The sequence below is a fragment of the Coenobita brevimanus genome, chromosome 18 (genome assembly GCF_032717465.1).
Source record: "Coenobita brevimanus isolate Jiangsu-jjx chromosome 18, ASM3271746v2, whole genome shotgun sequence".
In the NCBI taxonomy this organism is placed as follows: Eukaryota; Metazoa; Arthropoda; class Malacostraca; order Decapoda; family Coenobitidae; genus Coenobita; species Coenobita brevimanus.
This window is the reverse complement of record NC_136971.1, coordinates 31,144,679-31,158,273: the sequence shown is the minus strand read 5'-3', so window position 1 is coordinate 31,158,273 and position 13,595 is coordinate 31,144,679. Positions and strand designations below refer to the sequence as shown.

At 42.3% G+C, this 13,595-nt stretch overlaps 1 protein-coding gene across 1 annotated transcript in view; it reads right to left on the bottom strand.

Annotated features, from left to right (window-relative positions):
• LOC145391459 (uncharacterized) overlaps nucleotides 1–8,774 on the bottom strand; it is an 18,927-nt gene extending 10,153 nt beyond the window's left edge. The window contains exon 1 of the mRNA XM_080266072.1: nucleotides 7,208–8,774. Within this exon, the coding sequence (XP_080122198.1) occupies nucleotides 7,208–8,774 (1,567 nt within the window). The remainder of the gene's footprint in view (nucleotides 1–7,207) is intronic.
• Nucleotides 8,775–13,595: the final 4,821 nt, after the last annotated feature.

The following is a 13,595-nucleotide window of genomic DNA, read 5'->3' as shown; positions in this document are numbered from 1 at the left end:
CGAGATGACTCTGGAAGATGGAAATATACCACACAACATCCACACTCACCAAGACCACCTAAACTTATTTTCTTGCTGGCGTGAAGTTACCAGATGGTGCACCTGCACTAGGTATATTTTTACATTATTTTTCAGGCGGCTTCCCTCCTCCCCCTTTAGAATGATTTAGTACAGTATATCTTAATCAAAAATTAAAGCACCCCATGATGCTGTTACATTCCACATACTAGACTTCCAGCTGCAAGAGGCTTACTGTCGTTGTCCACAAAGTTTGAGACACATGGTGCTGCTCCTCACTTCGTCTGGCAAAGGCTAGATCAGGGACAAGTTGTTAAAGAATGGTGTCAGCACTATTATTAACTCATCTCTTTACTTCCTTCACACCTCCACTGCCAAACCCACTGACCCTTCCCACACCATCCAGTCCCCCAACTCCTCCCATTCCAACCCATCCTAATCCACCTCAACCCTTACCTCCATCACAACCTCCTCCTACCCCTTCCCCTCCACCCACACCACCTCCCCCCCCCCCCGTGCTGCAGCAGCCGACACACATCGCACACACAACATAAACATCCTTCAGTTAAACATAGATGGCATAAACACCAAAATACACGAACTCGCACAATTCATCAAACAACAGAACATACACATTGACATCTTACAAGAAACAAAACTACACAGAGCACAGAAAACACTGACATTTCATAACTTCACCACCATTCGACAAGACCGGCCTGACGGCGGTGGCGGTGGACTCATCACCCTGGTACACAAATCCATCAACTTTGCAGATACCAGTGCACACACAAAGTCACCTCTCCCCCCACATGACACCACAACAGAAATACAATCAATTAAAATACGCACTGGTAACAAATCACACATAACAATCGCTAACATATACATTCCCCCCCAATCGTCCCCCACAGTACCACACGATTACTCTCCACAGATACACCACATCACTAACATACCCAACATCATCCTGGGTGGTGATTTCAACGCCAAGTCGTTGGCCTGGCATGTCAACAACCCTGACACAGACAGAAGGCTGGTACTACAATCCCAGACAGATCATCTTCTCATACTAAACAGTCTAGTCCAACATACCCATATCCCACACCAAGCCCTCTTCCTCCCATCATCTTCAGACATCACCTTCTGCTCCTCAAACCTCGCTCCCACAACATCATGGAGAGTGGTCAGAACCCTAGGTTCTGATCACCTCCCAATCATCATCACTACCAAAACCAGAATCACCCCAGCTGGCCACAAACACTAATTATAAGAGATCCAACTGGGAGGCCTTCGTAACTGAAACAGAACAACATTTCGAAACACTAAACAGTACACCCATCACAAACATCAACACCGCTATGCACACCTTCAATACAATCATACAAAACGCAGACAAAAGACACATCCCTAGAGGCAACAGAAAGAGACACAACCCCAACTTCACACCAGAAATTCAAGGCCTCATCAGACAACGGGACACACTGCGACACTCCCCAACACCCCATACAACAAATACAAGAACTCAACACTCAGATAAACAGTAAAATATCAAAACAGAAAACACTAAACTGGAAAAATTACCTCCAAACACTTGACCACAAAACAAATATCAGCAAACTCTACAAAACACTAAACAGCATCACACTTTCTAACAGCAACACCACACAATCATACGCTGCCATCACAACAACAGACACCATACCCTCAACAAACAACAAGCAAACACTCTCATCAATCACTTTTCACAAGTCAGCCATCTAACCCCCCATCCGGAAGACCGACGTATCATCAGACGTGAGAGACAGTTCCCCACAGACCCAGACTACGCACCTTTCACTTACAACCAGACGAACCACATCATTAACAACCTCAAGCACTCATCTACCTGTGGACCAGACAACATAAGCAACATTCACCTTAAACACCTAGGACCACAAGGCATACAAGCACTCCACCAACATATCAAACTACAGCTACTCACACAACATAATACCCAACATCTGGAAGCATGTCACTATCATCACTATCCCTAAACCCAACAAAGACCCCACGTTACCCTCCTCACATCGCCCCATCACAATCCTCTGCACCCCCTCTAAAGTCACTGAACGACTGATACTACAACTAGTCACACCTCACATTCCCCTAGCCCAGTCACAACATGGCTTTAGGCCACTACACTCAACAAACACCCTTCTTACAGACCTTACACACAGAGTTTTCGATGGCATGAATTCAGCTAGGCCACCACACAGAACACTCCTAGTCACACTAAACATTAGCATGCCATCCCCCGCCACAACCTCACAAACAAAATACTCAACACAAACATGCACAATAACACAAAAAGATGGCTGGCAAACTACTTAGTAGGCAGATTTGCACACGTAACACTTGCCGGTCAGGTCTTCTAACATCAGAAACTTCACAAACGGCATCCCCCAAGGATCTGTTTTGTCCCCTACACTCTTTAATCTATACATGCACGACATACCCACACCCCACACACCACAGATACACATAGCTTCCTATGCAGATGATATAATACTTACATGTACACACCAAAACACAAACACAGCTGCACACATCATTCAACCTTACCTCAACACACTACACGATTGGTTCACCACAAACAGGCTCAAAATAGCCCCAGCCAAATCTACAGTGACTCTTCTCACAAACTGGACAGCAGAACACAGTCACATCCCACACCTCACCATAAACAACACTCCCCTACCACACACACACACACACAAAATCCTTGCTGTAACATACAATACATCAATGTCATTTAAACAACACACCACAAACATTAAAAATAAAATAACACCAAGACTCAATGCTTTGAGGTCACTTGCCCATACAACATTCAGACACAACAAAGAAACCACCACCACAGTATACAAACAATACATACTTTCAGTGATGAATTATGCAAGCCCTGCCTGGGCTTCTAATCTGACCAAAACACACTACAACACTCTACAGACCATACAGAACAAGTCCCTAAAAATAATCAAAGGCTGCACAGCTACTACACCCACAGACCACCTACGTCAAGAAACCAAAGTCCTCGAAGTCAAGGATCACCTAGACATGAGAGGCACCCAGTTCCTTGCTGCAGCCTCCACAAACCCACAACATCCACTACAGTACATGGCAGCACATCCACCCACACCAAGGAACATCAAAACAACACCCAGCACACGATACCATACACAAATACTGTCATCTCTCCCCCCTCGCCCACCTCAGACCAGCTTCCAGAAGCATATCCACACTCAGATCACTCGCCACTCCATTCAGTCACTTAAAGACAACACACAGCTGCATGCACGGCCTCCTGACATCTACCTTTCTGAATGCTATCTTCCTCGTGATGACAGGGTCCACCTGGCCAGGCTGAGATGTGGGCACCATCCAGCCCTCTTAAGCTACTAGAAGAGGCTAGATGATTCCGTCGCTGATGCCTGTCCAGGATGCAACACAGCACCCCATACTATTAACCCTTAAACCACGGGCTTGTTTTGCTTTGACTTGCGGCTCCCGTGGGCATATTCGCGCTTCGACAGACTCTCTAAAAATATTTGCCAAAAATCAGTTATTAGTCCTAGAATATTAAAATCACATATGTTTATGGCACATACCTTCAGCTTTCTCCTTGGGTGTTTGTTGAGCCTTCATCGAGTACCGTAGGACTTGTGGAGACCTCTGAAGTTGGGTAACGAAGTCTCCACTTTACACTTCCCGACAACTCGTAATATGATTACCACAGCCTGATATTATCATTAGAAACACTAATCTATGATTCTGAAATAGTTTGGAATCCATACTCCAAAAAAAAAAACACTGTGAAAGCAATGAAAATTATGAGGGCGTATGACCATCCCACTTCCGATCGTTCGCCGCTAGTGTTGTCTATTATTCATAAAAACACTCACAGTTTATATTTCTGTTACTATATAACACTTATATATATCTACAGTCTTTATCCATAAGTTTCCTTCAGTAATAGTAGTTTATTGTCACTGTAGGGATTCAATTTCTTTCAGTAAAATACGTAGCATTAACTTTCTCGTCCTGTATACTAGCATTGACAGTGAATGTCACTTTCACCTTCACTCTCATAACTCATAGTATTCATACATGCTAGAGTGAAACTTTCACTTTCATTACTCCTAGTATATATACTCGTATTCTTATAATACCACTCATTTACATTTCTATTTACATTCTCTACTTTATTTACATTATTTACATTTCTATTTTATTTACACTGTCATGCACTGTCACTTGAAGTAACTTATAAAACTATTTTCCACTGTTCACGTATATTTACATTCATTGCTTTCTTGCTGTTTACACATTATTTACACTTTATTTACAATTCCACTTGCACTGTTTTACTCAATAAAAAGATCATAGTCACTCTCTATCAATTGTCAGTCCTTTACCTCTTTCCACACGAGGTTTAGTAGGGGGTAAAGGTCACAGGGCCCTTTGCATGGGGCTATAAAAAGAGCGAGTTATGGAAGTTAGCAGGAGCAAATCAGACATACTCCCATTTTCAAAGACGACAGTGAACTGATAGTGGTGGCCTCCTGCCGCCTGGCTAGGGTAGGTGCAATACTACCAACTTCAGCCCAATGAGACCTGCTAATACAGTATATAGCAATGAAATGATTGGCAGGAAACCAAGACAATACATAATAAATTAGGTAGTTCCAGGTGAATGTAAATATCACTTGGCTTCTCCCTTCCCCCCTTATATGTATATTTATTAAGAAAATAGATTATACGGCATATTTCAGCGAAAATTAGCGAACGAGTGCACGTCAGGTGTTGTCAGGTGATAATTAGCCAAGTCCAGGTGTATGGCACTATCACTTACCTTATTTCTTTTTTGTATATATTATTTGGTATAAGAATACAGCATAGGGCTTATTTCAATGGATGAAATCAGTGGAAAATTCCAGGGAAGATTTACTTAGCGTAGAATACAGTGTGGTGGCCTGCAATAATTAGGTAGTTCCAGGTGAATGTAAATATCACTTAGGCTTCTCCCTTCCTTTCTTATATATATTTTTATTACGAAAATAGATTATACAGCATATATCAAGGGGAAATAAACAGCGAAAATTAGCGAACGAGTGCATGCGAGGTGTTGTCAGGTGATAATTAGCCAATTCTAGGTGTATGGCACTCTCACTTACCTTATTTCTTCTTGTATATATTATTTGGTATAAGAATACAGCATAGGGCTTATTTCAATGGATGAAATCAGTGGAAAATTCCAGGGAAGATTTACTTAGCGTAGAATACAGTGTGGTGGCCTGCAATAATTAGGTAGTTCCAGGTGAATGTAAATATCACTTAGGCTTCTCCCTTCCTTTCTTATATATATTTTTATTACGAAAATAGATTATACGGCATATATCAAGGGGAAATAAACAGCGAAAATTAGCGAACGAGTGCATGCGAGGTGTTGTCAGGTGATAATTAGCCAATTCTAGGTGTATGGCACTCTCACTTACCTTATTTCTTTCTTGTATATATTATTTGGTATAAGAATAGGACATAGGGCTTATTTCAATGGATGAAATCAGTGAAAAATTCCAGGGAAGATTTACTTAGCGTAGCACGGCCGGGCAGGCGAGAGGATAGGGTAATGAAGGGGAGGTAGGGAGGGGAGTCAAGAACGGGGAGAAATGGCTAAATTGTCAACAATGGATGGGAGTACAGATGAGATTAGGAGTGCTGACTAGTGCTGGACATTGGCAGTACTGATAGATGATACAAGCCACCACTTCAAAGCCCGGGCGAATTCAAAATAACACAAAATCACAAAAGTGTCGCCCCGCGGTATGATCCCTTGCTCCCAAGCGTCACGAAAGTGACGCCCCGCGGTTAAGGGGTTAAGCACATTATGGAAGACTGCATTGCACACAATCACCTACGCCAACAACACAACATACACTCTTTCTCTGTGGGAAAGCCCGGTCTCGGCCATGGCCTTCCTAAGGGACTCGGGGCTGTTCGGCCAGACTGGCTAGGGAACAACTACTACTACTCATCTCTTTACATATTTACCACTCATTTTCAATGCAACCAAAAAATGTGTGATATGTGATGCTGCTCTTCAGATGTTTTGGCGGAGGTAGATAACAAATGACCACCTCCACCTGCATCCCTGACCACATGAGATATATAACCGATGCAAAACATGCAGTTTATGATGCAACTTACATTTATTTTCAGCTTAATCAATAATGACAAATACAGAAATATCATGACTAACTTGAATCAGCTCTTTTAAAGTCACTATTCTGAAGTATTGCAAACTGAGTTGTCATAACTCGAGAGTTTACTGTATGTAATTCAACTAAAGATACCATACTATAGAAAGACTGGTATACAGTTAAATCTAAAAAAATATAAATTACTCACATTATATTCACTCTATTTCTCAAAGGAGTCTCTGCTTTTAACTAATTCCTGAATTAAGTACACTCATAAATAAGATACAGTACTAAGGAAAAAAATTAATTTAAAAAACACTGACAACCAGCTACTTTAACAATAACTGATCAAGACAAATGCTTTTAAACTGTAAAGTCCCTTAGAGGAATGGTGTTAATCTGCAATTAAAAGTAGACAAAAAATGTACAAACCTATAATAATTCTATTATAAACAGCTGGCTTACAAAGGCAAGCGACAATGGAACAGTATCGTACTTGTAGGAAGTTAACAACAGAGGTTCGGCAATATATGCTGTGTACACTCAAACCTAGCATTACTGTGCTACCTTTTCCTTTTGAAATAAAGACTACACAGAATCAGATAAATTAAACTTTCAGTGAAATATTACAATATTTTATATCGGTGTTTGATGGGGAAAAAAGAAAAATGCATCATTTGAAGCCACCATGAGGTCTACAACAGCCATACAAAAACTAACCTTCAATCCTCACACAAATAAACTACATTATCAAGTTAGTGTTAAATGTTACTTAAAATTCATATTTTCTAACTTGGATTGGGTTTGGAAAAAAAAATACAATAAAATAAGCAATCAAGTCTTTCAGCCACACTTTCCAATTTCTCCTCAATTCTGCCAGGGAAAATTGCTAGTAGGGTAATCTTGCCAAAACGGGACAGGTTGAAAACTGTGGGTGTTATCATAACCTGGTTGCATTTGTAAAAACTGTTGCATTGCAGCTTGAGGCTGATGTTGCATTAAGGCTGGAGGCTGATGTTGCATTATGGGTTGAGGCTGATACTCCATTAAGGATGAAGGTTGATCATGCATAAGAAAGTGCTCTTGCTGCTGCCTCCAAGATGATGGTTGCTGCTGGTTTCTCCTGGATGGTTGCTTCTGCTGTTGTACCACAGGTTCTTGTGTACTGAAAGCATACAGCTCATTGAAGACCCTCTTTATCTTTTCCTTATGTTGTTGAGCTACAAGCCTTATTTTCTCTTGTACCAAGTTTGAGTCTCTATTGCCTCCCCATATTCTACGTCCTACTCCTCCTCTTTCAGTTAACGAGCATTCTCCAGTACGAGATCGACTGCTCTTTTGACGAGAGTAACTACTGGAAACCGTGATGGTCCGGGAAAGTGGTGACTCACTACCCACTGGCTGACGACAGAGCTGGTTGGAAATTGTGATGGACAAGGATGGTGGTGCCTCAATACTGCCTGATGCACTGACTTCTTTTTTTGAAAGGTTACTCTTACGGAAGCTGTCTGAGGCTTTCTGATCAGGTTTTTCTTTTCCTGAATGCTTGCTGCATTTTTTCAGTTTTTCTCTGCTTATACATTTCTTGGTCCTCGCCATCAGTTCTGCCTTTTTATCAATCTTCTTCATGATGTAGGCTACGATTTCTTTGTCCAGAAAGACTCCACCTTTGTTCTCCATGCTAACCTCCTGTACTGTAGTCCGTGCTTCATGCAAATCATCACTAACAAAATTCCCAGGCATAGGCACCTCCCATGACAAAGCAATGTGGGTGAGGATTAAGTTAGTGATAAGTCGCACTGCCGGAGGTTCCCAGTGTAGTCCATCATTGGTGCGCCAGTGCAGCTGGTAGCGAAGAAAGAAGTGAAGGTCTAATAAGTCAATACTGAAGCATTTGCACACCTGCTGCATGAACTTGTTGGCCTCTAGTACCATGAAACGCATACTGTGTTTCATGAATTCCACTTGCTTGATAAAAACCCCACCCTTGACTCTCTCAGTGGCCACAGGCATAGTAGAGGTCCAAATAATGAGGGTACGTGGTGCTGGCATCAAGCGATTAACCTCACTCAAAAGATCCACGATATCTTTCTTGTAGCTATCCTCCCTTCCTGCACCCCACCTGGTGAGGTCCCAGAGACATGAGTTAATAATGATGACGTCAGGAATAGGGATGGTGCCACTTTCAATAGCTTTCAGTTCATTCTGCACTACTTTAGAAAAAGCTTTTGTGATGAAGTGGAAACGCACAAACACCCCATCTTTCTTGAACTCACGTATTTCAAAATAGTCCCGACCAGCTGTAATCTCAGAGGCATTCACCACACAGTCACCAAGGAATGATGAACGTCTTTTAGAAGCTCTGCGGAACACGTGCTGGGAAGCAACTTTACCTCTCACCAGCAGGAAGATCAAGTCTTTGTACAGGGAACGCATATTTGAGTCTCCAAACATAAAGACTCTCTTACGGTTGAGTAATGCCTGAGCATCACGCAGGGAGAATACATCTGCCATGTTCACTGCACTTTGACCCCAGTTACACCACAATCTGCGATTTATCTATACATCTGAAGATCTTTTGTTGTTGCTGCAATGTTCAGTCATATGCTAAGATTTAATGAGACTTCTCTGCTAGTGGTACAGGTCTTTGCTGGTCATCGTCGGCTTGTCTGAAAAATTACATCATACATTAATAAAAATCAGTCAAAGAGCTCTTTAATAATAATACACTCAAGCCTTGATTTATGGGACTAAATGGGGAATTAACTTGTCCCTTACTTAAAAATGTCCCTTTCTTGAAAATGTCCACTGTTTTTCCACATATAAAGACAATCTTATTATGAAATTCAATGATTGTTTCACTTATCTTACTTATTTATATGATTAGGTATATTACTTTACAGGTACTGTATAAAAATATATATATATATTAATGTCTCAAGCAGTGGACATTTTGAATGGTCCTGTCTGTTTGTCAGGTAGAATATGGAGTCCCTTAAATCCAAAATCCCTTATATGAAGGTCCCTTAATTCGAGGTTTGAGTGTAATAATAATAATAATAATCTATCTATCTATTGCCATATGCCTCAATCCCGTTCGGGGTGGCCACAAACAAATCGCCTCCACGTCGCCCTGTCCCCCGCCATTTCACTGCCCTGCTCCCAACACACACCCCCCTCTCTCATATACCTCTCCACCCCATCTCTCCATCTCATCCTCGGCCTCCCCCTCCCTCTCCCCCCTTCCACCTCACTTACATACTGTACACTCTCTTCGTCAGTCTTTCACCCTCTATTATAACAATAATAATAATATTAATTTTCTTTCATCAAAAAAATAAACATTGTTACAACTAGAAAAACGAATATATATAACATGTACATTATAATGGTGCAGGTGGTAGGTGGGAGCACCCTCATCCACCCACTTAGTGTGGTGGTACTGTTTTTAGGGTACCTCTACACTGAGTGGCAAGCCAAATGATTTACTGTAAACCAGGAAATCATTTACAATGCTGGGTAGTAACTTTATAACCAACCAACATGTGTTTCCTATGTGACAATAAATGGGTTGGCGAAAGGTTAGTGCCCCTCCCCGGAAGAGAATTAACTAAAAATACGAACAAGAAGCCTTGGACCAGGACTAATCGACAGGTGACGCCTAAGGACATGTACGGATTGCGACATGGAATGTAAGGGGTGCAAATGATAAGATGTGTGAGAGAGAGAGAGAGTCCAGGTGCTTGAGGATGCAAAAGTGGATGTGTGTGAATTAACTGAAACTAAATGTGGAGGTGAGAGATTGGGATCAAGGATGGTGTATATGAGAGGGCAAAAGGAGGAGCATGTATTGTTGTGAGCATGAGATGGAAGGAGAATATGAGAGAGTATGGATCAGTTGGCTCAAGGGCCGTGTGGGTATGACTGAGAGTTGGACTACAAATGTGGGCGATTGTGTGTGTGTGTATGCACCAATGCATGATCATGCAAGAAGAATGAGAAAAGAGTTCTGGACAGATGTGGAAGCATGCATGGAAAATTTTTGAACGGAATGAGAGTGTTTTTGATCGGAGATATGAATGGAAATGTAGGGAATGTAATGGTGGATGGAGTAGTTGGTGAGTGGGGTGTGCCTGCAGAGGTGGATGAGAATGGCAGTGCTCTAGTGGACATTAGTGCTGGGAGGGGGTTGGTAATAGCCAATACCCTTTTCAGGCACAAAATGATCCACAGGTATACGTGGCGAGCGATGTGAAAGGTGGGTGGTGAATTGAATGAATGGAAGGCAATGATTGATTATGTGTGTGTGGATGATAGGATGAGAAGGTGTGTAATGGATGCAAGAGCATATAGAGGTTGAGGGAGTGGACTTTCTGACCACCACTTAATGGTGGTGGTGAGAATCAAGGTCCAAATGAAATAGAGGAATAGAAGAAGGGAAGGACAGGAAGGAGTAGTTCATACAAGGAGGGTGGAAAGGTTACACGAGGATGGAAAAAAGGCAGAATATAAGAAAGAAGTGGAGGAGCGACAGGGTAAATATGGATTGGAGCAGACAGGGGACGTGGAAGGTGTGTGCAAGATATTCACTGAAGAAATCCGTGCATGTGAGTTGATGTGTGGGGTGAAGAGAAGATGAAAGGGAGGTGCATGGAACAGCATGGTGGAATGAAGAGGTGAGACAGGCTGTGGCTCAAAAGAAAGTATATACAGTAGAAGCCTGATTGTCCGGCATCTATGGGACCAGGCTGATGCCGATAAATTGGATTTGCCGAATAATAAAAAACCTACCCACTTGGTACCTTATATATACTGGTGAACACTATCATCACTACTCATATCATTACCAATGTGTTTAGAGAGAGTACTGTAAATTGTATTATACTGTACAATACTGTAATCAATACAGTACTATACCTGAATCTGAAAAATAAAGAAATTAGTGAACATATATAAATGTAATGGCACAGTAGGCCTGCAAGTCCACATGCACTTACCTAAACTTATTGTAGGTTCCAGATTTACATATGTACAGCAGAAGGGGTTGATTGGAGTCTGCTACTGTTGAAAGAAGTCACCAGCAGTAGAGGGCTCTGCAACAGGGTCTAAGGACTAGTCTCCCTGTTGCAGCGGCATTAGAGCTTGAGGTTCAGAGATTGCTGCTGGTGATGCGGAGGGAGCAGCAGAGGAGAGGACAAATAAGGCTGCCTGCTTCACAGAAGCTGCCCTTCTAGTCTGGAAGTCCCTGAACATGATGTGATACTGCATCACTTCACCACTGTTAAAATGAGATAAGCTCTCAACAAACAGTAACAATTTTTCATAGGCCTCTGCTGCTTCCTTCCAGGTGACCTTCTCCTGCTCATCTTCCTCCACTTCATTATCATTTTCAACTTCCTGGACCTCCATAGCCTCAGGATTTGTCACACTCATAAATAGTTGCTCATTGGTCAGCTCTTGAACAACTGGTATATCTGTGTCTTGCTCCACCCACTCAGCAATGTAATCATCCGTCAATGAGCTTAGGGTATGGGACTGTGGGGCACCTCGGACAATTAGTACAATATTTTTGTAGTCACTTAACCTCTTGTCCCCAAAGCCAACAAACTCCTGGTGTCATCCAGTTCCTCCTGGAACATTGCACCTGGCCACAGGTTCTCCAGCACCTTTGCAAAGTTGCCTGCTCCACATCTTGCCAGGCTAGGGTAGCCATGAAAAGTGCATCTTTGATGGTGAACTGCTTTTGGAATTCATGCACTGGAAACATGGAATTCAACAGCTGTCTAGCTAAAGCAGAATGGTAAGCAGTCTTGATTTTCTGGATGACTCCCTGGTCCACTGGCTGAATTAACAATGTCACATTTGGGGGCAGACTCAAAACAAACATGTTTCCATTCACTAATTCACTGGAGGGAGGATGAACCCTGCAGTTGTCCAGCAGGAGGATGACCTTAGTCAGCAGGCAAACCCTCTTTTGCCAAATTAGACTTCAATGATGGAACAAAGTGGTGGTGGAACCAGTACAAAAAAGCTGCTGTAGTCATCCAGGCATTACCTTGAGCATCATACCAAACAGGCAAATGCTGGATATTTTTCAATGCTCTCGGGTGCTTATATTTTCCCACGATAAAAAGTTTCAGCTTGTGTGTTCCAGAGGCACTTGAACACACTAACACTGTTAAATGTTCCTTGTTGTGCTCAAATCCTTTTGCAGCCTTATCTCCAGCCCCTGCTAGAGTCCTTTCAGGGATGCTCTTATAAAAAAAGACATGTCTCATTGGCATTGTATATCTGGCAAGGCTGCAGCTCATGGTCTTTTATGAGATTACAGAATGTCTCGCTGTATCTCTCGGCTGCATCATTATCGGCAGACATTGATTCACCATTCACATCCAGCTGCCTAATGCCATGCTGAGTCTTTAAATTTCTCAACCACTCATCAGAGAAAACATATGGTTCAGTATCTTCATCTCACCATAGATCGTACTTTCTACGATGAGAGGCCCCGAAACAGGTTTCCCTTCAGAACGCTGTGCCACAAACCACCTATGCAGCACTTCATCCAGCTCACTTAACTTTCCCTTATTCATTGCTTTCCTCCTGGTCATACCAGAATCCTGGTAAGCAAATCTGAACAGATCGTTCTTCTGTTTCTTAACCACTTAACCGCGGGGCGTCACTTTTGTGATTCTGTGTTATTTTAAATTCGACCGGGCTTTCAAGTGGTGGCTTGTATCATCTATCAGTACTGCCAATGTCCAATACTAGTCAGCACTCCTAATCTCATCTGTACTCCCATCCATTGTTGACAATTTAGCCATTTCTCCCCGTTCTTGACTCCCCTCCCTACCTCTCCTCCCTCCCCGTTCTTGACTCCTCTCCCTACCTCTCCTCCATTACCCTCTCGTCTCGCCTGCCCGGCCGTGCTACGCTAAGTAAATCTTCCTTGGAATTTTCCACTGATTTCACCCACTGAAATAAGCCCTATGCCCTATTCTTATACCAAATAATATATACAAAAAAGAAATAAAGTAAGTGAGAGTGCCATACACCTGGAATTGGCTAATTATCACCTGACAACACCTCACGTGCACTCGTTCGCTAATTTTCGCTGTTTATTTCCCCTTGAAATATGACGTATAATCTATTCTCATAATAAAAATATACCATATGTAAGAAAGGAAGGGAGAAGCCTAAGTGATATTTACATTCACTTGGAACTACCTAATTTATTATGTATTGTCTAGATTTCCTGCCAATCATTTCATAGTGTATATATTAGCAGCTGTCACCACGCTGACACTGGCAGGATTGCACTCCCCCAAGGCCACCACA